This window comes from Meleagris gallopavo, chromosome 2, assembly GCF_905368555.1.
Source record: "Meleagris gallopavo chromosome 2, MGAL_WU_HG_1.1, whole genome shotgun sequence".
NCBI lineage: Eukaryota > Metazoa > Chordata > Aves > Galliformes > Phasianidae > Meleagris > Meleagris gallopavo.
Genome location: NC_139405.1, coordinates 84,742,590 through 84,768,551, shown reverse-complemented (window position 1 = coordinate 84,768,551; position 25,962 = coordinate 84,742,590). Strand labels below are relative to the sequence as shown.

Here is a 25,962-nt window from a genome sequence, read left to right as displayed (position 1 = left end):
TTTAATTAGTATCTTTCTACTTTCTCTTATTTATCAAGAGCAGTGAGGTGACTTGCTTTTTATTAAACTTACTCAGTCTTTTGACATATTGTATCATGTTTAGCATAACTTAATCGTCATTGATTGTTTTTTGTTTTATAGCATTGCTGTGATTCTGACATGTAAGCTCTTCTGTTTAACATTGATCAGATTTTCTTTTGGTTTGTTTTGTTTTACATGTACTCATATGTGGCTTCCTGTGAATGCGTGGCTAAAACTGGTTATGGGAAGTTCTAGTTTCCCTGACAGCTAAACACAGTGTTTTTCACATAGAGCTTAACTGCAAATTGCCTTGGGCCAGTTTTTCAAGGAAATTGTCAGTCAGTAGTTGGTAGCAATTTGAGATATTGTCCAGTAACTTGCAAGATGGCATTACATGTTGGTGCGTGTACTTCTGGGGGGTTTACTATACCTGTATACTTAAAAATTTGAGAAAAATGCACGGTAGTTATGCTGTGATTCATTACAGCATTCAGTAGAATGTTATCGTGTGAATGTTTCAGGATTCTGGTGATGGGAAGAACTTATCAGAATCCAGAGACTCAGATACTAAAAAAGGCCAACATGTTCCTGCTCGTAAAGCATCACAAACTGCTGTAATTCCTCGGCGGTCCTCTGAAGAAAAAGGAGAAAAAATTAGTAAAGAGTCACTTAATGCGGTTGAAAAGTCCACAAAATCAGGTAATGACTAAGAAAAGTACTCCATGCTGTAACTGATGTGTACAGTGAAGGACAGTGACTTTCTATGTAGTATCAATTTTTAAATGTTTTATTCCTGCAAGTGATTTTCATTTGAAATTTTATTTGAGAGATGAAAGGTACATATCTTCCCTCAGAATAAACCTACCTGCATTCCCCATCTCCCTTTTAGGAAACAGTACTCTTAAGTTCATGGTAAGATGGAATTCCTGTGATCTGGTATTGAAATCTTAGAAGCAGTGCTAGTGAGATTTTGTATGAGAACTGTCTTTAAATCCTAAACTCAAACTTTGAATTCATGTCTCAAAAAAATCTGCTTTTCTGGTGGTTTGTCAGTTTGACATTCTAGAAACTTTTTTTCGTGGAAGAAAAGAATCGAATGTATCAGGATTAAATGTAAATCTAAATGTAAGTATTTGATACTGAATGGCATCCTTTAGACTTTAGATACTGTACTGTTCAAGTTCTGAGTCGCAGAATAGCTAACAACCTTTTCCAACTACATATTGCATGAGTGAAATGAGTCTTCGGCATCTGTGGAATCATTGAATTGTTCTAAAATGTATTAATTGAATTAGGAAGTGACAAAAGGGTATCTCAGTGATGAGTTGAGTAAGAATTAACCTGAAGATCACTTTTAAACTGGATGGCTTGGTAATCTCGTTTAGGGCAATTAGCATAAAAATGGATAAGCAGTGAGTTTGTCTTACTTTAACTGCTTTTTAGGATGCTTATAGAGCACTGTTTATTGGTAATCTTGCCTATCATTTCCCTCTTATGGGACTGTATTTTCAGATGGTTGAAATTTGTCTGAAATATTGCTTGCATGTGGAAACTTTCTATGTCCCCTGACACTCTCAGGCTTCATTTGATTTTCAAAAATGTTTCAACTTAGCTCTTCATCCAATTCTGAAGAGGAGATGAGCAAATAAAAGCATTATTAAAGCTGCTTTACTTAATAAGTCTAGCATATCAAATCACAGTGTAAAAGTATGACAACAGTTTCCAGTCTTTACTGCCTTCCTAGTGAGGAAAGAGAATTTATAATCTTGGTAGGGCTGATGGTCACATTAATTACACAGCTGATGTTTGAAATACACATTCTGCCCCATGGAAAATAAAATCTGTCCTTTTCTAGTTACTTGAAAAGGTAGTATGCTTCTGGTATTGAAGTGTTTTAAATTGTGCTCAATAGTTAAAGGAAATAATGAACAAAATGTTCTTTTTACCATCAGTCATAAAGCTAGGTCTTCATTAGTCTTAGTTGTTTCTTTTTTTTTTTTTCAGGGTAAAAAAAAATGAATAAATTAACGTTTTTCTCTTTAATTTCATAAAAAGAAGGTAACTACTGTATATTAGGGATATATGCATAAGCTGAGACATGAGTAGTCAGTTGAAACTTTGCAAATTAAAATTTGAAGTGATTGTTGAAATGATTGTAGTTTGGGTATAAATGTATATTGTTTATATATATATATATATATTTTTTTTTTTTTAAATCATACACAATGTATGATTGTTATTATTTATGATACAAACGTTATAGTGGCCATGTTTGAGACTGTCTTTTACCTGAACTGGCAGCTGAGATTCTCATGATTGGAGTAGTTTTGATGGCTATCATATTCAAGAATGCTAAGTTTAATGAAAAATTACATTTTAAAGTAACATTGAATATGCTTGTGGTAAGTGCCTCCCCATATACTTTTTTTCTCAATGTAGCAATGGAAAAATTTGTCTTAGTAGAATATCCCAAGTTGGCGGGGACCTGCAAGGGTCATCAAATACAACTCCTGGCTCCAAATAGGACTACACAAAATTCAAACCCAATGTCTGAGAGCACTGTCCAAATGCTTCTTGAGCTCCAGCAGTTCGGGGCTTTGCCTGCTATTCCATGTCGACCACCTTCTGGTTAAGAACCGCACCCCAGGGTGCAATTGGTCTTTGGGCTGCCAGGGCACGTTACTGGCTGAGGTGCAACTTACTGTTGACCAGAATCTCCAGATCCCAAAAGAAAACAGACAAAGAAAATGTTTACTGTAGTGGCCATGCAGCTTATGGTTTTTAACTCTGTGTTTTTGTAGGTGCTCATGAGAAACAAGAAATTAAGAAAAAGAAAAATGAGAAAGGACCAGTCAGTGCAGCGCATTTACCAACCGTGCCAGCTTCCAAACCTTCTGCTGATCAGATAAGACATAGCGTTAAGCAATCTCTTAAGGAAATTCTGATGAAAAGGTATGAATATATAATGAAATGCATTTATTAATTTGTGTTTGCAAGTATTTTCTTTCAGAAGAAAACAGAGGGGAAATAATATTTGGAAATAATTGGTAATTATTGTATTTGCCCTTCTATTCTCTTGCAGGTTGACAGACTCCAGTTTAAAGATTCCTGAGGAGAGAGCAGCAAAAGTTGCCACAAGGATTGAAAGAGAACTGTTTTCTTTTTTTCGAGACACTGACTCAAAATATAAGAACAAATATAGAAGTTTAATGTTCAATCTAAAAGATCCTAAAAATAATGTATGTATTACTTGTCTGTAATGATTTGTTGAAATCCCTTATTTACTGTGTATTAAAGGAAAAATCTTCTATGAAAATACGTTATTAAACCTCTCAGAATTAATCTTGTTCATTATTATTCCTCTGTGTTTCCTTGTCTCTTTGATGTTTTGTCCTCTTGTTGCATACCCAGTCTTCTCTGTTTCTTTGTGTTTTTTTTTTTCCCTACCATTAATTCTTCAAATCTTTGCTCTCAGTGTACTTAGTAGTCAGATTTCCGATTGTAGTGAATGTAGCTTGCCTTGTCAAAGTGGTCTTTACTACTGATGTGTATTTTTTTCTCATAATTTTCTTTTTTTGTTTCTTCATGTAGCTTGTTTCACTGTACTTTTGGCTTTCTGTAAGCCCATTATTTGATATGGCCATTTTAGCTTGTCTTTTTTACTTTTTGTCAGTTATTCTGATCATTTGTACTCTGTTCTGATCAAGTTTCTTTTTTAAATCTCTTGCTCTTTAGTAATAATGGACTGTAAATTGTATGAGCAGGCTTACTTCTCTAACTGGCTTGCTTTGTTTGCTCATGCTGCCAAGTAATGTAAGTCCTCCCTCCTACCTGCATGCCCCTTAGAATTCACTTAAGTCAATCAAGAAGCACAGATATTCTCTTTATTATTAGCTTTTTTCTGTTGTGTCATACAGAGAATTTACAGCTTTACAGAAAAGTCTGTTACTGCTGCAGTGGGCATAAAATTTCTATTTTTGCAACAACGGTTAATCATACAGCTGATCATTAAGGGTGTATGTAGATGTAGACTAAACACGGGACTCTGGAATTAAGATTTTTATCTTAAAAAAAAAAAGTCTAGTAGTGTTTCTCATACAGAGAATATTTTAAACAATACTCATGTTTATAGAGAGTATATTGAATGTTGTTCTTCTACTTTGTTTTCTGTTAGGAGCTGTTTTTGTCTCCACAGCAATAGTTTTCTTTTTTCTTCTAGATATTGTTCAAAAAAGTACTGAAAGGAGAGGTTACTCCAGACCATCTAATAAAAATGAGCCCAGAAGAACTGGCCTCCAAAGAACTGGCTGCTTGGAGACAAAGAGAAAACAGACACGTGAGATTTGTCAACTTAATGTTGTTTAGTTGGCTGCCTAAGTGTATTTAACTTCTGTTTCCAGGTTAAGTGTATTTAGAAGGAACAGAATGCATGTCACGTAAATCAACTCCAACTGGTCAGGAAGACCTCCATAATTTATTGAGTATTCAAAACTGAAAGGAGATGTTAGTACAGAAGTGAAAGAACTCTAGTAAATTCCTGAAGGGGAGAAACGATGTAGCTTTGTTTCTACTCTGTTTTTTTTTTTTTTTTTTTAATATGTCTCAAAAGGAAAGGCTTTTGTATCTTTCCAGCAAGATTTTAAAGCTCTAGTTGGAGCTTTATAGAACAGTTCTAACCAGGGTGAGAGATCTCTTAGAACTAGCGAGACATAACTAGTCAACTAGCTGTTTATAACTTACATGTCGATGGAACATTGCATCTCACCCACCAAGAAGTCTGGAGCTGAAAATGTTATCTGCCAATCTGAAAACCATCTAAAGAAATAAATAATAATACGCAGTATAGGAAGTTTATTAGGTTACTTTAAGCATTACTTTCCTTGAAATAGCAAGACATGCTATATTTATAACTGTGTTGATAGTTTAAAAGGAGAAGCAGGAATAGTAAGAGCTGTGTTACTACTTTTATAGAAGAACCCAAAAACTGACAATAGTTAACAAATGACAATTAAGCATAGCTATTTAAAAATGGCCATATCAGAGCATTAAGATGTCTAATTTACAAATCTGAATTTGTACTGGGGAGAATCTTTGATATTTATGTGCCAATATAGGACTGAAAGGCAAAAAATTTGGATAGTGTTAATTGGGATATACGTTTTGTGTTTGGGTTTTATGACAGTAGAAATTGTTAGTTATGTTGGATGACTTCTAATGAAAATAAATAAATGAGTAGATACCATGACATACAGTAGATTTGAGAACAGCCCATTCAAACTGTTTCTGGATTAAGAAGTAGAGATGTGCTTTAAGAAGCAATTTTAGAACTAACGGTGTTTTCCTTTTTTCAATAGAGCAAAGTAGTAGTCTTTAGCATATGCATTACTGGAAGAATATATTTAATTTTTTTTCTTGAGGAAGAACATTATTAGGTTTATGTACTCAAGATCAAGCTCTTGAAAAATTACATAAATCTAGGTGTATTTATGTCCTACATTATCTCCTATATATTCCTATCATTATGGAAAAAGAGTTAATAAATTTTTCTTTAGGAAAATGTGGATTACTTGTATTTAAATTCAGTGTTGAAGGTCTACTTTACAGTTTCCTTATTCTTGTATTTTAAGTGAAGTTAGATGATGTGCTTGTGTTTTTCCTTGAAGAAAACTGCTTAACACTAGTAAAATAAGAATATACTCTTTTATTCATGGAGAATTCCTTGATTACAGTCCTTATTTTATGTATTACATATACTGATTTCCAAATTTTATTATGTGGAAACAAATAAATAGTATAACTTGTTTTTACAGACAATTGAAATGATTGAGAAAGAACAGAGGGAAGTTGAAAGAAGACCTATCACAAAAATTACTCACAAAGGTGAAATTGAAATTGAAAGTGAAACACCAATGAAAGAACAAGAAGTTATGGAAATTCAGGTAGGAAAGAGAACAGCATATTTGGTTCATAGATAACATGGTTGTAAGTCTGATTACTTGTTAATTCTGTTTTAATTCTTCTTTCATCCTGACTTTGACTTACAGGCCTGGTGGTTTGTTGTTGGTTTTTTTTTTTGTTTTTTTTTTTGATTCATTGATGAATACAGTGGAAAATACTTTAAATCTTATGTAAAATATATTTGGGAATACCTATTCACTATTCTAATGAATTTATATAGGTTTTGTCATAGCCTTTTAGGTTACAGAGACTTTGTAGACTCGAAGGGAAAATTTTATCATAGAATCATAGAATGGCCTCGATTGAAAAGGATCACAATGATCATCTGGTTTCAGCCACACTGCTATGTACAGGGTCACCAGCCACCAGACCAGGCTGCCCAGAGCCACATCCAGCCTGCCCTTGAATGCCTCCAGGGATGGAGCATCCACAGCCTCCTTGGGCAACCTGTTCCAGTGTGTCTCTACCCTCTGAGTGAAAAACTTCCTCCTAATATCTAACCTAAACCTCCCTTGTCTCAGTTAAAATCATTCCCCCTTGTCCTATTACTGTGCACCCTTGTAAACAGCTGTTATGTCTGAAAGGAAGAAAATACTATAAATAAATTGAAGCAGTGCAAATAGTGACATTAGGAATATTAACAGAAGAAAAAATCTGAGATGTTTTGACTTTCCTTAGGAACCTAATATGATGAAGTTGCATGAGAAGTCAGAGGAAGCTGAGAAAGATAAAGAAGGAAATGAATCTGCATCTCCAGACACCACAAGTCAACACAAAAATCATCTCTTTGATCTTAACTGCAAAATCTGCATAGGTGACAAGAACATAAATATTTTTATTCTCAGTTTGCAGACAAAGATGTGGCAGTTTTACAATTTTAAAATGATAGTCACCTTCTATTTATAAAATGTAGACAGATAAATCTTTTTAATGAGTGCATGTACTACTGTTGATACGTAATGTATTTATCCTATTGCACTACAATGGTAATAATGTATTTTTGGTTCATCTTCCATGTTTTCTGAGGAAGTTCTCTTAACTTTTTTCTTTTTTTTTCCAACTACAAAACAAAACATATTCAAAACATTGTAATTCATCTCCGCAGGTCGAATGGCACCACCTACTGATGATGATATTTCTGCAAAAAAAGTGAAAGTGTCTGTTGGAGTTGCACGGAAGCAATCAGACAATGAAGCAGAGAGCATTGCAGATGCGCTTTCTTCAACATCCTGTATTTTAGCTTCAGAATTACTGGAAGATGATAAGCAAGACTCATCAAAATCATCATTCCCGACTCTTCCAAAGTAATATAAACTTAAGAAACAGTATTTTTAAGTGAAACACATTATTTCTCTTGTTAAATTATTATGATTAATGTTAGTTGTTTTTTTTTATAGCATTTCATAATTTCATATAGTGGAGGCTGTACATGTCTTCTTAAGAATGGGGCTAATTGCTGCTGTGCATTTGTATAAATAATGCTACATGTATAGTGATTACAAACCTCTAATTCTCATATTCCTTTCAGGGAAAATAAATTACTTTATTGAAGGTGTATGTGTGCTTATATGGAGAGAGATATATATATATATAATGTTAGGGAATTTGAGTTTGCTCTGAACAAATTGTGATGGATCAGGCTAGTTTCAAATCTCAAAAATTATTTTGCTAGTTAGTTGACTTTTCTGATATTTGTTTCTTACAATTTATCAGTTATTACCCTTGTGTATTGCAACAGCTAGCCCTTTAAAGTTTTGCCACCAGTTAACTCTGAGCATGTAGTACTGTAGCTCTGATGCCTTGCAGTTAGCACTGGTGTTCATAGTCTTTGTCAGAGTTGTGGGACTAGAGGTCTTCTCAGGAGTGAGAAGGTGGAGTTGAAGTGATGCAGTCTTTCTTACCAATTTTCCCATTGCTCATTCCTGGTGCTTAATTCTTTCTGTATTATCTCCAAAAAGAAAGAGAGGAGGATAGAGAAATCTCATCTGTTATCAATAGTGTGTATTAGATTTTTTGCAGTTTTGTTTTTGCCAGGCACCTCCCCTGCTTGTGCAGTATTACTGTATCAAACATCTTTCCTGCCTGCTCTACATACTTTGTTGTTGCCTTTCAGATTTTGTTATCATTTACAAATGCTTTCTGCACCCCGTGTGAAAGCCAGACCGCAGCTCTCTATTTTTGTTTTATGTTTTGCTATGTACACAATGCATGTGTGTTGTGGCTGACTATATTCTTAGCAATGTTTTTCCAAAAATGTTAATATACTGTTGCCTGTTTACGCAGTTTTTATGTTTGGTTGTTGCCTTTTTTTCTTTATTTGTAGCAAGTAATTATTGTGTCATGCTTAACATTTTTTTGAATTTTTTTGAGGCCTTTGCTTTGGCCACAATGATGTCTGGTGAAAATGATAGTTAGAGAATAGCTGTCACAACATTGAGTTTAATGTATGGAGCATCTTCATTTGAAAGAAGAGTAGTTTAGTTTAGCAAGGCTTTAGACACTATCTCCTGTAACATCCTCATAGGTAAGCTTAGGAAGTGTCTAAAGGAAAGAGTCCACCTGCTTTCCTGTGTAACCTGTAGGGAAACTGCTTTAGCAGGGGTTTGGACTAGATGATCTCCAGAAGTCCCCTACAGTTCTGTTTTCAGCAATATCAGATTGTGTGTTCTGAGATGCTAACAGCTTTTTTTGTGTTGAGGAGAGCACCACAGAGCAAGTGAGGGAAAGCAGCAGCCATAACTTGTAGGCCTGTCACCTTACCCCTTTAACATGAAAATGCAGTAGCTGTTCTTGAACAATTTCTTTTTTCTGATGAATTTTCCTCCTCACCACTCCTTCCATTCTCCCTTTCCTTGGCTTGTAGTTGATCTAGTATGGATGTTGCTGTCAACTCTCTTCATTTTCTTCCTTTCAACCTTCACTTTCTTCTAAATTGCAGTTATGAGGATAATTTTTCTGGTCTGGGAGACAAGTTTCTAGAAAAACACCTGACTCATTTGTTTAGAATTGACCATAGTCCAGGAATGCAACCTTTATCAGGACATGGTCCTTCACCAAGGACACGGGACTTTGGTTTTAGAATGGTTTGCTGAAGATTTAAAGAAATAATTTCTAGTGTAGACAGCATGAAACGTAGGTTACTGTGTTACCACACAGCACAGCATTTATTACTAGTGAGTGACTGATAAACAGTAATAGTAGCATGCCTAGAATATTTTTTTTTTAAATAGGTTCAGAAGTGCTAAAATGTAGCTGTATTATTTTCTGTGAAGAAGCTCCCAGGCTGAGAAACAATTTCCTATGAAATTAAATCTTTCAGTTTATTTTTTGCAGTTGCTTTGCTATAGTTGCTGACTATTTTTTGTTGTTGTTTTTGTTTTGTTTTGTTTTTCTCAAGTGTGAGGCGGTAAAGTTGCTTTGTATGGGTAATGATGTTGAAACTGAGAAGAGGTGCTGATAGAGCCTGTGGAAGTGATGCCTGGATGTGAGAGCAGCTAGAATCTATAGGTGGCGGACAGCGTTGCAGCAAGAAGTAGGAGCTAGGAAAGCAGGGTGAAGACAGGCCAGCAGTTTGCATGCTGTCTTCTCCCTCTCTACATGTTGCAGGGGGAAGATAGATCTTAATGGGTCTGCAGCACTGTACATGTTTCTCTGTCCTCTGTGATACCATTTTTTAGTTCGTGGAAAAAATAATTTCTGCAGGCTCCAAAAATACAGCGTTGAGCTAATATGTTGTTTATTTAATGGAATGAAATGAAATGAGAAATATCTTCTGCTACTCTGGAAGATGAGGAATAATAGGCTTGTCTGCCTATGTGTTTTCTTACGCTCTCAGGTATTCTTAACTGAAAAGTAAAATTCTTAATGATCGGTAGCTTATTTTGTGAAGAAAGGTGATGATTTACATGTCATGCTCTAAACAAAGTGGTTTTGTCTTTTTTAATTTTTTTTTTTGTTTTTTTAAGATCGGAAACACCTGGTACTGTAGAATGTGAAAGTCTGTTTCTGGCGCGCCTGAATTTCATCTGGAAGGGTTTCATCAACATGCCTTCCGTGGCAAAGTTCGTTATCAAGGCTTATCCAGTTTCTGGCTCTTTTGAGTATTTAACAGAGGTAATTACATTTATTGCAAAGAATGGACAACTCTTTTGTGAACTTTAGTGACTTATTTACCATGTAAGCTAATGATAGTATAGTGATAAAAGACAGCGAAGTGTGAACACAGTGCTTGCAGGAGGAAAGAAGGTAGGCAGAGTTTATCTGTGTAAGTAAATATTTTTCAGTTTGCCCTAAGTGAACCCATGGTTCAGCAGGATTCAAGTTCTCTAATGTATTTTAAGGTGTTTTTCTCTCATCTTTCTTGAGGATGAGTAGCAGTTTCTGTAGAGATAATTTTGCAAATATTCAACTGTTTCTAATTTGCTATGAAACATCTTCTGTGTTAGGAAAGTTAGGACAAAATTTATTACTGAATAAATAATCAAATAATAATCATCTCAGTGGCATCCATTTTCTGAATTACAGGTGAGGAAATGAAAACTTCCCTTTAAATTGAAAGCATTAAAAAATCAGCATCAGTTTTTGTAAGAAAGTGTCTATAGGAGATTTCTGTTAACATTATGAGCAGTCTTTTTTTCTACAATAGAAATGTTTGTAACAAGATTTGGATTTTTTTTTTTTTCTAATCTGATGCAATTACAGCCCTTGTAAGGCTAAATTAACCTTAAAAATGTTTATTTAGTATTCTGTTCAGGCTCTAAGAAGCAGGAAAAGGATGTGACTACTTGTAACAGTTGTCACTGCAGCATAAAATAAAGATCAAAGAGCATGTAAGGCTCAGTATTACTTCTCACCAGTTGACACAGGATGCGTCAGCCTTCTAATTAGTGTTAGGTCTTCTATTAATGTGCTTATCTTCATTTTACTGTAAATCTTCAGTCAGTTGCAGATCACATAGTACCTCTTGGTGTTGAAGGATTGTTTTAAAAATAGGGTATGTTTAGTATAATTCTTCTGCTTTATTTCAAAACAACTCATTTTCCTAAGTTGTTCTGAAGTTATTCTGGAAGTCTGTTTATGTCACTAGCAAAAGTGAGCTCAATTAGTATCTAAGAACAATTTTTCTTCTATGTACATAAGTGTGTAGGTTATATATTTTCTCATTATTTAAATTTTAAAAGCTTATATTTCCCTATAGGTGTGCGACTCTCATAGCAGCTTAATCATTAAAGAAACTTGAGTATTTCTGGAATGGAGTTCGATTTTGTTACTGTGGTGAATTGTTTTGGAGGAAGGTGTATATGAAAGCTTTGAGTGATAATTAATTCATTACTAGTCATTGATCTTGCACTGAGAATCCTAATAGAAATATCCAAAATCTAAATTTAATTAATTTTCTAAATTATTTTTTCTACTCTTGTAACTTCTACTGACTTTTAAAATTAGCATTTAAGAACTATAATAATATAGAATGTTTTGAATATATAAAATAGATATGTTTGATTCAGATTTTTGTTTTTCTTTCTCATAGGATTTACCTGATAGTATTCAGGTAGGTGGCAGGATATCCCCTCACACTGTCTGGGAGTATGTAGAAAAAATCAAAGCCTCAGGGACCAAGGTAAGAAATTTTACATAGTGCTTGCTGTTTAGAATACATTCTGTTTACTCTATATATCTTATTTTCCTGGAACATTTGCAAGACATGTCACAATTCAAGGATAAAACTGATACTTATATTAAATGGGATGGCTGGCAGCTTGTGGAATTTCTTTTTTATCTAACCTTAATCTCTCATTTATTGTTTGAGAGCACATGTATTTGTTGGAGAGAAATGCATATATTTGGAGACAGCTTGACATGTCACAAGTATGTATGATCTTTTATTTCTCTTTTTGTTAACAGGAAATCTGCGTAGTTCGCTTTACCCCTGTAACTGAAGAGGATCAGATATCCTATGCTTTGTTATTTGCCTATTTCAGCAGTAGAAAACGTTATGGTGTAGCTGCCAATAACATGAAGCTAGTCAAAGATTTGTATCTCATCCCATTAGGTTCCTCAGATAAAGTCCCACATCATCTCGTGCCTTTTGATGGGCCTGGTAAGTACAGCATGGAACTTTATTATCATAGCACTTCATATAGAAGCTTATAACAGTAGAGGGAATTAAATTTTAAAAGGTAATTAATGATGTTATAGAAAATAAGTCATTCTGTTCAAACAAGTCATGATTTTTTCCATAGTGTTTTATTAACTTCCTTGAGAAGACATTAATTTTCAACTGTAAGATTATTCTGATTTTTTTTTTTAAGTATCATTGAAAATATTACTTTGAGTAATTTTATTTCATGTTTTACTATGTAATTCCTCTAGCCTAGGTTTCCTTGTGTTTACAATCTCAGAAAATTCACTGGTGCAACTCACCTACAATAGTAATCCTGCTGAGTTCCAAATTGACTGTAACTTAAAAACAGTATTTTCCATCATTTGAAATCTATTAACTTTTTTTTAAACTTGAGCATTCCAAACTTTTTAAAGAAGGAAGAAAAGCAAGAAGGATGGACATTGGAAGTTCTGAAAACAAATGATTAAAAAACTCCAGAAATGACTGGAGCTGGAGCTGCTGCTTAAGCCTGATTTTTTGTGTCAATTTATTTTGGTTATATAAAAAAAAAAAAAATTAAGGATGATTTCATTTTACATAGGATGAAACTAATCCAGGATTAGCTACAACTCCTAATTCTCTTTGTGAGAACCTCGTTTAGACAAAACAAAATGCATAGAGAGAGATCGTAGTGTATCTTGAAACACAGTACCTTCCTGCAATGATGAAAGCATTTTGGAAAGTCACTCATGGGTAAACCTTTGAAGAAATCTGTCTAACACAGATTGATTATGGGACTTGCAGGTCTTATTAACACTCTTTTTCATCTTGTGTTTCTCTATCACTGCCATTAGAAAGTAACTCTCTTAGACTAACACTAACAAGTTATTTAACTTTTTTTTCTTTTAAAACTAGATATCCTATATAAGTTTTGTATTCTGTATAATGATGGAAATCTCAAATGTCTTAAAATGAAGAATTTCTGTAATATATTATAAGAGCATGTGGTTTATTTTACTTTACTGATTACTTTAACCAAAGCACAAGTAGTTAATACATTGCTCTTACAATTTTGTGCAGGGATTGAAATTCATCGACCAAATTTATTACTGGGATTGATAATTCGCCAGAAAATGAAGAGGCAGATTTCTGCTGTTACAAGTGTTACTAGTAGTTTTGTGGATGAAGTTTCTGAAAGTACCTTGAGTAGTGCGCCACCAGAAAAGAAAAGCAAGCCAAGCAAACCTGAAGTCTCTCATAATGAATTGGCACTAGAAGAAGAAGAGGAAAATGATTTTTTTAATTCTTTCACAACTGTGCTACACAAGCAGAGAAATAAACCTCAACCATCTAATGTAGAAGATGTTCCAGCAGTTATTGAACCATTGGTGGAAAGTAACAAGCATGAACCACCAAAGCCTCTCAGATTTCTTCCTGGTGTTCTAGTTGGATGGGAGAATCAGCCTTCTACTTTGGAGCTAGCAAATAAACCACTGCCAGTGGATGATATTCTTCAAAGCCTCCTGGGTACGACAGGGCAGGTATGTGAACAAAGTAAGCCAGAAGCAAGTCCTGGTGAAGAGATACCTTTATTAAATGAACAAGCAAGCTTAAAAGAAGAAAACATGGATGTTGATGAAGTAACTGCTGAAGTTAGTGAAACAAAGGCTAGTTCAGATAATACGCAAGAGTCTGCTAATGCTACTGTTGGACCTGCAGATGCAGCAGCTACAGGGTCCTCAAGTTCTACAAGAAATGCTGGAACTTTGATAGGACTTACTCTTAAGGGAAAACCTCCCGATGTCTCCACCGAAGCATTTGTAGCAAATTTATCTGCTCAGTCACAGAATAAAGAAACTGAAGAAAGTAAAGAAAATGATTCAAAGCGGCAGACACCTGACAAGGATAATGTCACACAGGAAATTAGAAGGACCACAAATTCCAGCTTTTCTTCTTCATCAAATGCAGGGAAAAACACTGACAACAACACTAACGTAAGTTCTGCTGAAGGTACTACTGCTAATACCTCTAAATCACCACCATTTATTAATCTTAAAAGAGACCCTAGACAGGCAGCTGGGCGAAATCAGCAGACTAATGCTTCAGAAAACAAGGAAGGGGATGTTAGTAAAAATGAAGACCAACAGGTTGCTTCAGGAAATGATCAAATAGAACCAGAGAATAAACAGTCTTCTGGTGATATAGGCTTAAACCTGTATCCAAGTGATGCACAAACAAATGAGATGCAGTATAGTTCAACCACAGCAAAAGCAGATAACACATGTGCATTGCAAGCGGAAGATACCAAACAGTCACAAGAAGATGCAATGCAAAACATTGAGGCTCTGAACTCGTTTAGAATAGGACCAGCAGCAACTTCATCTCATTTTGAAACAGAAAATTCTTCTTCTGAATTTATTTCCAAAGTTCCAAGCCCTGTAACAAGTGGCAGCTTCTCATCTGTTAGACCTCCACAACAGAATTTCCAGCATCCTAAATCTAATCCACCTGGATTTCAATTTCAAGCTCCTGCACCTCCTAACTTCCCTCCACAAAACAGTCCTATGTTTGGATTCCCTCCTCATTTGCCACCTCAACTTCTTCCTCCTCCAGGCTTTGGCTTTCCTCAGAATCCAATGATGCCGTGGCCACCTGTAGGTCATTTATCCGGTCAGCCACCACCCTATGCTGGACCCATTGCACAAGGGCTACCAGTGGCTCACAAACAGTCAAGATTTGTGGGGCCAGAAAATTTTTTTCAGAGTAAAGACAGTAGGAGACCAGAAAGGCGTCATAGTGATCCTTGGGGCAGACAGGAGCAGCATTTGGAGAGAGGGTTCAGTAGAGGAAAAAACGACCAACAGAGACAAAGATTTTATAGTGACTCTCACCATCAAAAGAAAGAAAGACATGAAAAAGAGTGGAACAATGAAAAATACTGGGAACAAGATTCTGAAAGAAATAGACGCAGAGACAGAAACCAGGAAAAGGAGAGAGAGAGGAAGAGTAGAGAGGAGGGACACAGAGACAAAGAAAGGTTGCGACTTCCTCACAGTGATAGGGGTGCTGATGGGAAAAGCCCCAGAGAGACTAGAAACCCAGAAAAAAAGACAGAGAAGCCCAAACCTGAAGAGCAGGCCCAAGAAAAAGATAAGGAGAGGGAGAAAAGTAAAGAGAAACATAGAGAGCGAGAAAGTGAAAAGAGCAGAGACAGACACAGGGACCACAGTGACAGATCTAAAAGCAAAAGGTAAAAAGATGCAGGCAGTCTTTTTAAAGTCCTATTTAAGTAAACTATTAGAGTTACGTCGTAAAACTTTCTATTAAAAAAAAACAAACAAACCAACAGCCTGCTAGGATTGTGCCATCTTTTTTATTCAGTCTTGGTGTTTTGCAGAAACCAGTCTGTGTTTTGGTACTACTCGATGTACCAATACTCATCCTTTTTTTCATTATACCAACTGTCGCTAGAAGTAGGAGTTTAATATTTTTAAAAATTTTACATTGCTGTATATTCAAAATTTTAAAGATTTCTTTTATTAATATGCAATAAAGGCTTAGAAATTTTCTTAGCTGATAAAGCTGGCTTTAGTCATGTCTGCAATATAGTTGCCTTTGGTAATTTGTGCTCTCTCCTGTTTTAAGATGCTCGGATAATTTTAAAGATTACTTTAATACAATAACCTTCTTTGTAAATTGCACTGTTTTTAAGGACTCCAGCAAAACCTCAGAATCCACACATGCTACAACAAAACATAACATGCTTGATGGTGTGAAGAGTTTTTTAAATTATTCAGTAGTACAATAAAGTAATTCAAGTGTATTTCATCAGTTTTTCAAGTATTTCCTAAGCATCTAAAGCAGTCTGTGACCAGAAATTGGAAGGCTGAGCTGCTCGAATGTTATTGCTTTAAACTGCACTTGTTTAAATAAGAAAGCATTTTTAACCTAAGTTCTTGAAAATATGTTTTGTAGTAGTTGATTCATTTTTCCGACCATTTTCCATGCTTCAAAAACTTGAATACCTGAGCTTGTACATTACTTTGTGTTTTGCTATCCTTTTTACTGTAAAATGTAAATATTTTAAGGGATATTTTGATTCTAAAATGATAAAACTTTCTCACATACTGTGTGTGTTTGATTTCATAGGTTTGAAACTGTAGGTTGAAAGAATCTAGCAGGCTAAGTTGTAGAATGCAGAAATGTAGAAATATATTTTACATTTCATGGCTACGCTGTTCTGAGTTCCGGGGGAGCAGAGAGAGGGGAAGAAGGTAGAGGAATGTTTGTCCCATTGGGACTTGCAGTAAATTGATTCCTAATAATGACAGCCACCCACTGCAAAACAAAAAGCCAAAAAAGAAAACCTGAAGACAAGCTGAAATCTCCTGCCTTCTCAGAATACACCTGTCATTTCGCTGAGTCTGTTAGAAACAAACATTCCACTATGTATACCAAAAATGAGGTTTATTGTTCTATTTTTCAGTATTGTTTTTTTTTTTTTTTACTTTGAGTACATTACCTTCTGTATGGACATAGCATTTTGCACTTTGCTGTAGAAAAGCCTCTTCTTTCTGAGAAGATCTTTCAAATTTAACAACACACTAATAATATTTGCTAATTTTAATGTATTTTAAAGTAAAATTTCCTTTCAATATCCTACAAGTAAGTAGCTTCACAGTCAAATTGACTAAAATAAAAACCTTGCACCAAATGAAGAGGTGGCAGACTTTTATTCAGTAATGTTTCTCAGCGTCATAGTTGAGATTCTTAAGTAAGAAATCCTCTTGTAATCAAAGCAGTAGTAAACCTGTCAAGTTTTGTAGTGTGATAATTAATTTGGAAAAACTAGTATCATTTTAATTCCATGATTTATATAGTAGTTTGGCATTAATATGCGTGTGGGTTGTGTAAATATTTACATCAGGGTTTTTAATATTTAAAAAAGTAATGAAACCCTTGTTTGGTTTTGGAATCAGTTTTAAATCAGTAGCTCTGCTTGTCAAGATCTCCTTTTGACCTGTCCAAAAGAGCTCTGAAAATAAACTGTTATCACTGAAAATTGGCCCTATTAGCTGAGATGGGAATGTTTTCTGTCACAGTTACCAGAAATATTTGGAAAGAATACATAAACATTTTCCAGATTTAGCTAGTGCTTTACTATCTGCCTCTTGGAGAGCCAAAGGGGAACATCTCTACTGCGAGAGTTTTATTAAGATTTTAAATTAACAGACAGAAACAGCTGACAGAATTTGGTCCTAGAATCTGAGCTATGTAGTGGGAATAAACCTCACTGCTGCAGGAGTAAGGGGTTGCTGCCTTCCCCACATCTTCAGTCACTTGTCTAATGTTGGTATTTGTCAGGAGTGCTCTGGTTGTTGCTTGCTGTACACTGAATTGCTGCTCGGACCACAGACAGCAGCGTGTGCTGATGGGGAACTGGCAGTACACCAGGAACCCCAGAGTGAATGGAATAAATCTGAAGATGCGCCCTTCCCCAGCATCACATGGCCATAGAAGGCCCTTCTAAGAGAAATGAAGACAAGAATCTGGAGCCAGCTCTAATGTCGAGTAGGCTTTGAGAGCTGTTGTTAACTTGTTGGATAGGGGGGAGAAAGCTCTGCTGTATCAGGCTGATTGCTGGAAAGTTCTGAGCAGCTTAAAAGGATAGGAAGAACCTCAACTGAGATGTTTGCAAATTGCTATTAAAACATCTTGTGGCAGCTCCATTGCCTTGCCCTTCAGCTCATCTCTGAGTCATCCTTGACAGTTGGCAACAAGTTCCTTGCCATCTGGTTATGTGGAAACTGATGTGTGTCACCTGGTTTTGCTGTGCCTGTTGTCACTGTTCCTGACCTGCTTTACAGGAGGGAGAAAACAAATCAGAAATAGTTGCTTGTTCCTGATCATTGCCCACTGTGGATTTCATTTCCATGTGAGAAAGTGATGGTTAATCATGTGCTATTCAGCACGTTCACATAGTAAAAAAAAAAAAAAAAAAAAAAGATAGCAATTCAGTATTATTATTTCTACATATTTTATTTATACAGCAATTCAGCAGTCAAATGAGAAATACAAATGCCATCACAAATCTTATGCTTAAGCAGATTAAGATATAACTTTATTTGTTTTTATTGGTGACTGAAGCGTAGAATATAACAGCTTTTTCAGAAAGAATAAAGCTTTTGCATTTTATTTATTGAAGAACTCTATTTACTTTTGAGATTAAAAATTCATGCAAAATGTAGTCATGGAAATTCAATTTACAGTGGCTAAGAATTTGTCTAGTAAAATTTTAAAATCTCATTTAGAGGGATAAAAGCCAAAAGTGTATAGCTAAAGCAGAGCAGTTGCTTGACAAAAAAGCTGTTAGTAAGAGAAGTTTACTTGTAGGCAGACTGCCAACTGTCCCAGATTCCAGCTGAGACATTATTTATGGTCAAACGTGGGAGACCCCTGGTGGAGAGAAACAGTAGACTATTTTTTTGCCTGAGTGTACATAAGCTTGTTTTTCTGCTCAGTAATTGAAATACCTTTTTTTGCCTCTAAAAGAGAATGATTTTAAACATAATATTTTAGCATGAAAACAGTATCAAGTTTTGCTTTTTTACATAATGTAATGGATAGCAACTCAGAAGGTAGGGAGAGCAACTTCATTACCTGGAATAGAGTCTCTGTGGACTTACTAAGTAAATACAAATGATGTTATTTTTATAAACATGCACATTTAGCCCCAGATAGATATACGTTTTTTCCACCTACAAATGTCAGATGTTACTCTTAATCATAAAACTGCAATATTAGAAAAGAGAAGCTGTGCATACTAATGAAATGTAGCTTTTTCTCCAAAACTAAGTTGTCCTTGTTCACAAACAATACTAGATTGACAACCATCCATCTGCAAAGTACAAAACTAGCCCCAGCTTACTGAAAATAAATAAATAAAAAAATCAGACTTCATTATTTTAAAATAAATACTAAAGAGTATATATAAATAGGAGTAAATTAAAAATTCTGGCCACATTTTAAGTATGTTATTAATACCTATCATTAAAACAGAAAAAAAATTACAAACAATTTCATTTATTTTGGTTCACAAATTCTAGATTGTCAGTTTAATACAAGAGGCAGTACAAAAATGAAATGTATCACTTTTAAGGAATCTTAATTAGTTCTTCAATTAATTTCTATGATCTCCAGTATGAACATTATAGCCTTCTCCTTTCATGAGCTGAATCTTTTTAGAATCTTGGAAGAGTGCAATGTCTTTCATTTTACCAATGAATTCCTTCTGAAAGAGCCCTACAGTGACTATACGGACTTCTCTGCCAATTTCAAATCCACCAAAATAACAAATTCCACCATAGTTTAAAGCAGTGTATTTTCTGTGTGGATCGATATCTTCAAAAATAATTAGCTCCTCATCAAGATACACCTTCACACACGTTTGATTTTGAATTACGGTAACAAAATGCCATCTTTCATCAGAACAGGTGAAATCTTTGCTATGAATCATTGGAACAGAGATTCTTTCTCCAAGATTAATCACAACTTTTAATGCTCCATTGGCGAGGCCAATGGCAAGGAAATCATTGTCTTCATCTTCAGCTTTTCCCAGCCACACCATTAAGCCCTCAATTTGATTGGTAGTAAAGTTTAAAGAAATACGGCTGTACTGAAGGTCTCTTTTTTCATAAAGGGGATCTATGTATTTGATGTAGGAATTACCAACAAACTTTGCTGTGAAAAAGCTGATTTTGCTGTCACAGTGCTTACCTGACCAGCCTAGTGCACATACACAGGTGTATGAAAGCAAAGTGGGCTGGGGAATACAGAGAGCTTGAGACCTACATCTGTTCTGTGAGCAGTGAATAGATTCTTCACATGTGTTCCCTATCCATCCTTGTGGGCAGGAACAAGAAAAGCCCGAGCTTTCAACTTGACACGTTCCATTATTTTTGCATACTGAATATCCACAGGCTGTTCCGTCACAGTCACCAATATTAGCTCCACCTTTGGGATCCGTCACAGTCAGCTTCAGTTCTTTGTCATTTATAACAATCTCTCGTATACAGCCACTGAAACCTGTGGGTTCATTTTCTGTTGCCATTGAATTCACAAGATTTAGAGAAGATACCCCTCCAACATAAAAATCTGTGTGCGTGTCCAGCACATTCATCCCAGCACTGGCTGTATGGGTAACATTGATGCCATCCAGATCCAGGTAGCCTTCATTACCAACTCTTCCTACTCTGAGTACATGCCAGGTCTGTCCATCAGCATGGACCTTCTGAATAGCCTGTAGAACAATTGTTTTGTCTCCAAGATTGTAGCGTAGCTGTATAAATCCATTTACTAATGATATACATAGAAAGTCACCTGTAGAAAAAAGTATGAAATAAACTTACTTTCAGAGGCAGCATGCTGAAGAATAATCCTGATGCTTTCATGCCTGCATTTCTCAATTCCATAACTTATTTCTAGTAGCTCTACAGCATCATTCTTCTGGAGGCTGCCATAGCAGGAAGTGTTAGGCTGAAGTGTCTTTTCATGTACTAGTGGTGTTTTTGGCCTTACAGGCAATATAAAAGGCTTTGAACTATTATAAGCATGAAGGAAAATATCTGGGAATGTTTAGGAAGCAGGAGCTGAAAGGAAGGTATGAAGGGCAGAGATAGACTCCAACAGGGAAAGACAACAGAGGCAGAAGAGGAGAGCAGCAGGGTGTGAAAGTGCATTTTCTAACTTGTAAATGTTTGCCCTCAGAAATTAGTTTTTTTTTTTTTTTTTTTTTTTAAAGGAAAGCTAACTAACTAACTAAATTGATAAATAAGCTTATTAAATTCACATATACTTTCCCTCCTTGTAGTTATCACTAAAAGTTAGATTTTTATGTAATTTCCCAATGAAGTGGAAAGTACAACTTCCTTAAAGATTCAACATTCTTAAGGGTGGACCTGTTTGTAAAATTAATGACATTTGCTTTTGTTGCTGATTGCTCACCTGTCTTGTAATCAAGAGCTGGAGAAGTTGGAACTTCTTCAAGACCTCCTGGCCTACAAGGAAGTTTTTGATAGCTATGCACTGTGACAGTCGTCTGAGATGACATTAGAGGAGAGTGGTTTACACAGTTTCAGCAGGCTTAAGTTAACCACAGTAACTCTGATGCAAAGCTATTGCTGCCTGCTGCTAATGTACTGTAGTTAACTTTGGAGCTCTACATTACTGCTGAAGCAGATCTGTGTTACTGCATCCGCTTTTAGTGTAAGCTGAGCATTCTGGATTGTTTAACACAGGTTTGAGACCTCTCTTCAGATACAAGTAACTCACTTATGCTACTTGAGAACAGAAAAAAAAAAAGAAAAAAAAAAAAAAAAAAAAACAACTTTCTACCTCCATCTCCCTCCAAAGTTCTCAGGGCACTGTGCTACTTCTCAGGTTGTGTTTTGTCCTTTTCAGATGACGATTTGTCATCTTAGCCTTTGGAGAACAGCACTTTTAGTACAAACTTTATGATGCGCATGCTGATCCCGGAGTTCAGCTCAGTATTTCTCCATGAAGTTCAGGTACTGCGTAGGGACAAATGTCTGAAAATATTTTAGGGCTGGAATATAAGGTTTTCCTGGAGGTAAACTATGGGCTTGTCTTGGTTACTTTTCACTTTGACATTTGACATTTTCAACAAGGGAACTGTTGATCTGCCCTATCTCTGAGGGATGAGTTGCACAGCTGAAGTTTGTGTGGGCTTATGCCATTTTAAGGCTTGCATCACCATTTTAAATGAATAGAAAGCATCCTGACCACTGAATTTCCTCTCTCAGCAGTCTTAGTATGGAACAACACGAAGCAAAGTAGTTGCAACTGTTTTAGGTTAAGCATTATCCCAATTCATCCCATAAAACACTAGCTGGGGCCAAAGACCTGAAGAAGCTTGCTTTTTTAAGTGGAAAGGTGAAGACATCTATGGTTTTTCCAGGACTAGACTTCAGGGCTGGTTCCTACTTTCTAGAAAATACAAGACAAGACATAATTTTGCTTCCACCTTTTCAGATTAGTATCTAATCTAGTATGACTATTTATTAGTATTATCACAAAAGAGCAGAGACTCCTGAGGTAGGCACTTACATTCATCATTTTGCTGTGCGTTCAAGCCTTTGCACAACCTGTTGGAGACTGTAAGACAATCTGTCTCAATAAGTTTACATCTTTGGAAATAGGCTCTTTAAGTTCAACTGTAGCCTGAAACAACATGCAGGACCCTGGGTGCTGGACAGAATTTTTGACAATTACAGCTTTCAGTTCTGTTCTGATATACCTTGCCCCATCATCTTCCCAGTTTAGGAAAACAGAATAACAAAATTAAAAAATGGAAGAGGTTTTTGTTGCAGGTGTTGCCTCAAGCAAGAAACTGGGTTTCAAACACTTTTACTTGCAATACCAAATTCAGAATTGTCACCAAATTAATGACAGTCAAAGTTGCTCCACTTTAAAGTGAATATTTTCTCTTTTCCATAGAGGAAGTGAGCACCCCATAATAGATATCAACCTTACTTCATTTTGATTTTCAGGGTTTCATCATGAAGGTGTTCAAGTCTTGCCCGCTCCATGTTCAATATCCAAGTTCCCAGAGGCCAAGTCAACTGTGTCCTAAGCAGCCAGTTGCTAAATCTAGGAGTTAATGAGAAGTTTCACATAGGTTTGTCCAGCTACGGCTGTGATATCTGGATTATCCATACTTGCATCTACTTACGTGACTTCTTATGACAGATTCTGAATGCATCACAAAAATATTCAACTTCTACTATGAGTAAGTATTTAAATCTGTAAGTAGGTTAGAGTCACACAGGCAGGTTTTAAACTCTCCCAGACAGTAGCAATGCTCTTTCATGTTCAGCCTCTATCTAAACAAGCAGGTGTCTCTCTTTATCCCTATCTTAAGTGGGGAGTATGCTTAAGCAGTATCAGGTCACCACAGGAAACTCATCTACATAGTAATGTGTCAAGGCTGTATATTAGGAATGCATGCTAGCAGTGCCTCACTCTGAGATATCATATGCATGCAGAAGGATTTCAGTGTGCAAAATGCTATGATAGGATTAAGTTTGCACAGCAGCATTGGCCAAAGATCTCTTCAGTAGCAGAATTCACTACCAAATCTGCCTAATGATGATGCATTTCCTAGAAGGACTGAATGTACTATCAGGGGACACTGGGCTGACTGACCAAGGGTAGGGAATCACAGGTGGTATTTTTAGCTCTTCTCTTTTAGGGTGTCTTCCCCACCATGACTCAAAGTCCACCCTTCTGCTCCATACGTACGTGAATGAAGCAAAGCCTCTCTTATCAGAGTATATGAATTTATTCCTATACTTCACTGTAAATTAACGTATGCAGACAGATTTAAGTCTGAGCTCTTACATGAGGGGTTGTCACTCCATTAAGAGTAAAGAGGATTTCCCAATGTTTTTTTAAGGCTGAAGAGGTTTCCAAAGCATCCTTTCAATCATTTCAGTGACATCTACCTTTTTCATGCAGTTGTCATGTGCCTCAGCAATAGAGAGATGCAAATAGAGAGATGACTCCTTGCTTGTCAGAAACTCACTGATAAGTTTTTGTAGTACTGAAGATCTAGGCTTCTTTGCCGAGACTCCTAAGACATCTGACACTTCCTTCATTCTTGAGCAGAAGCCTCCACAGCATGATTTTCTGCTGGGAACAGAGGCTTCAATGATCTCAGTGCTTCATCAGTATCTGGAGGGTACAATTCTCAAGAGCTCCAGTCAATGGTTGCAGAACACTTGTGGTCTTAATTCCTTCAGATCTCTAATGCAGCATTTCTGTTTGCTGCCCTCAGTCTATGACTTGTATTGCTTTGTTTCCCCTAATTGAGGGCAAGAATGCCAGTTTGCATGGTTGTGATATGAGGGAACACTGTTTCTTACCCCTCTCTTTCCACCTTCTATTTCAGGAACATTTACCTTTTCCTTTCTCCTTTGTCTTGCCTTGCCTGCTCTGCCCTCCCCACTTCCCATCTTATTATTAACTGATCACTGGCACTGTGAGTCCCAGAGCTATGGAGGGAAGGAAAAGCAAAAGAGGGAGGGCTAGAAAGAGGCTTCATACAGGAACAAAGGACAGAGAAGAGATGAGCATGATTCCCACCCTTCTGCAGTCTCTGCTACTAGTTACCAGCCTCAGTAAGGTTGAAGTTTTTACTCTTGTTGGCTTCATGAGCTTGTTAGTTCGACACTGTCTTTTGTCATATCCCTGCATGCACACAGCTAAGCATCAGTCAGATGACAGGTTACAGCAGCTTCTTGCATCTCTTGTAACTTGAACCTAGTGATGACCATAGCACAGTGCCCTTAATGTCTAGACATTCCTTTATAGGAATTACTCCACATACATATAAACTTTTATGGATTATTAGAAAATTATTATACTCCCTGTTCAGAGCTATATTTCATGGAATATGCAAGTCTGAGAACAAGTATCAAGCCAAGACCACTAATCTCTTGATTCAGATAAAAGTCTCCACGTCAGTCGGTATATTCTACGTCTGCTTGGAGCACCATCCCAGAGCAGAGGGACGCAGACAGGATCCAGAGCAACCTTCAGATACCATGATGTTCATTCATCCACAAGGAGTGGGCTATTTTCTCTTTGTAAGCTAAACTTTTCAGTCTCGCATTTCAAAAATGCTGTTCTTAATGAAGATATTTTTCTGTTTCACTTTCACACGTCACACTAGCATATTTCAGCAGCTAGCACAAGTCACCTTTGTTGAGCAATCTCAGTTTGCTTGGTTCTTTTTTGCTTTGGTTGTATAAAGCTATAATACAATGCTGTAATGCTATGATGCAATGGAAAGCCCAACAATGATAGCAGGGTAGCAAAGTTCTAGGCTACAGCAAGTGAGGATGACCCCAAACGTAGCAGCCAGAGATATAGAATAAAAGGAAGAAAATCTACTCACCCTTAAAAGGTCTCAGGCAGGACCTCCAGCAAGGCACTCTTACCTCCTCTACCAACCCTTACATGAGGTCAGGGAAGAGGTGGATCCTGGCTCCACCCCTGGTCACTCAGCAGCATTGCATGCACCTGAGCTCCCCTGGTTTGGCCCTGCCTTTCCACCAGGTGCTCAATTGCTGATTCAAGCTGGGACTTTGCATTTCCGCTACAGCTGGCTATGAGTCCTCATATACAACAGACATAAGGACAATGGGAATGACTGTTCTATCACATAAGCATGTGAATAATTCTGCTTCATAGACTGCTAATTTAGTCTATGTGAACCACCTTAAAATCAGATAAAAAGCAGAAATTATGCCCCTGTTGGCTACAGAAACATGGACACCAACAGCCAACCTAGCCATTGTAAGATACTTTTCTACTCTTCTTTGTCTAAGTATTCCAGCAATTCTGAGTATTTTCAAAGGATTTTAGTCCAATAGCATGATTGAATTTTCACCATAAAAATGTCTTAGGAAATGATGTAGACATCACACACCATACTCACTTTCTCTTAGTTTAGGTTCTTAAAATGAAATGCCTTAAATATCAGGAATTGAGGTTTTTCAGACCAGGCAGGTAGCATATCCTGATAAAAGGAGACAGCACTGTTGTTGCAAATGTTGAGTATTAAATTTAGTGTGAGTCACCCTATTCTGTTTATTAACCTGACTTCCTTCTTAGTCACCCAGCATAACTGTTCTTTCTCATCTCATCACAGAACCTTTCCAGCTCCTTGGCCTCAACTCTTGAGTTGTGTAGGCAGTCTGCAGCATATTTCACTTTTATGAACAAATATAAAGCTTCAGTAGTGGTATGACTTAATGAAAAATGAATGTTCTATGTTTTTTACCCAGAGTGCCAAGGTC

At 36.3% G+C, this 25,962-nt stretch overlaps 2 protein-coding genes across 8 annotated transcripts in view; one reads left to right on the top strand and one right to left on the bottom strand.

Annotated features, from left to right (window-relative positions):
- The window catches only part of PHF3 (PHD finger protein 3), a 46,340-nt gene extending 29,540 nt beyond the window's left edge, over positions 1 to 16,800 (top strand). For all 7 annotated transcript variants that reach the window (XM_085217835.1, XM_085217838.1, XM_085217839.1 and 4 more), the window contains 11 exons: positions 543 to 720; positions 2,823 to 2,973; positions 3,104 to 3,260; positions 4,241 to 4,357; positions 5,832 to 5,960; positions 6,658 to 6,793; positions 7,085 to 7,283; positions 9,945 to 10,092; positions 11,510 to 11,599; positions 11,884 to 12,079; positions 13,163 to 16,800. In XM_085217835.1, the coding sequence (XP_085073961.1) occupies positions 543 to 720; positions 2,823 to 2,973; positions 3,104 to 3,260; positions 4,241 to 4,357; positions 5,832 to 5,960; positions 6,658 to 6,793; positions 7,085 to 7,283; positions 9,945 to 10,092; positions 11,510 to 11,599; positions 11,884 to 12,079; positions 13,163 to 15,336 (3,675 nt within the window). In that variant the 3' untranslated portion in view covers positions 15,337 to 16,800. The remainder of the gene's footprint in view (positions 1 to 542; positions 721 to 2,822; positions 2,974 to 3,103; positions 3,261 to 4,240; positions 4,358 to 5,831; positions 5,961 to 6,657; positions 6,794 to 7,084; positions 7,284 to 9,944; positions 10,093 to 11,509; positions 11,600 to 11,883; positions 12,080 to 13,162) is intronic.
- A 656-nt stretch (positions 16,801 to 17,456) lies between these two features.
- The window catches only part of EYS (EGF-like photoreceptor maintenance factor), a 765,389-nt gene continuing 756,883 nt past the window's right edge, over positions 17,457 to 25,962 (bottom strand). Inside the window, exon 48 of the mRNA XM_085217834.1 lies at positions 17,457 to 20,461. Within this exon, the coding sequence (XP_085073960.1) occupies positions 19,263 to 20,461 (1,199 nt within the window). The 3' untranslated portion in view covers positions 17,457 to 19,262. The remainder of the gene's footprint in view (positions 20,462 to 25,962) is intronic.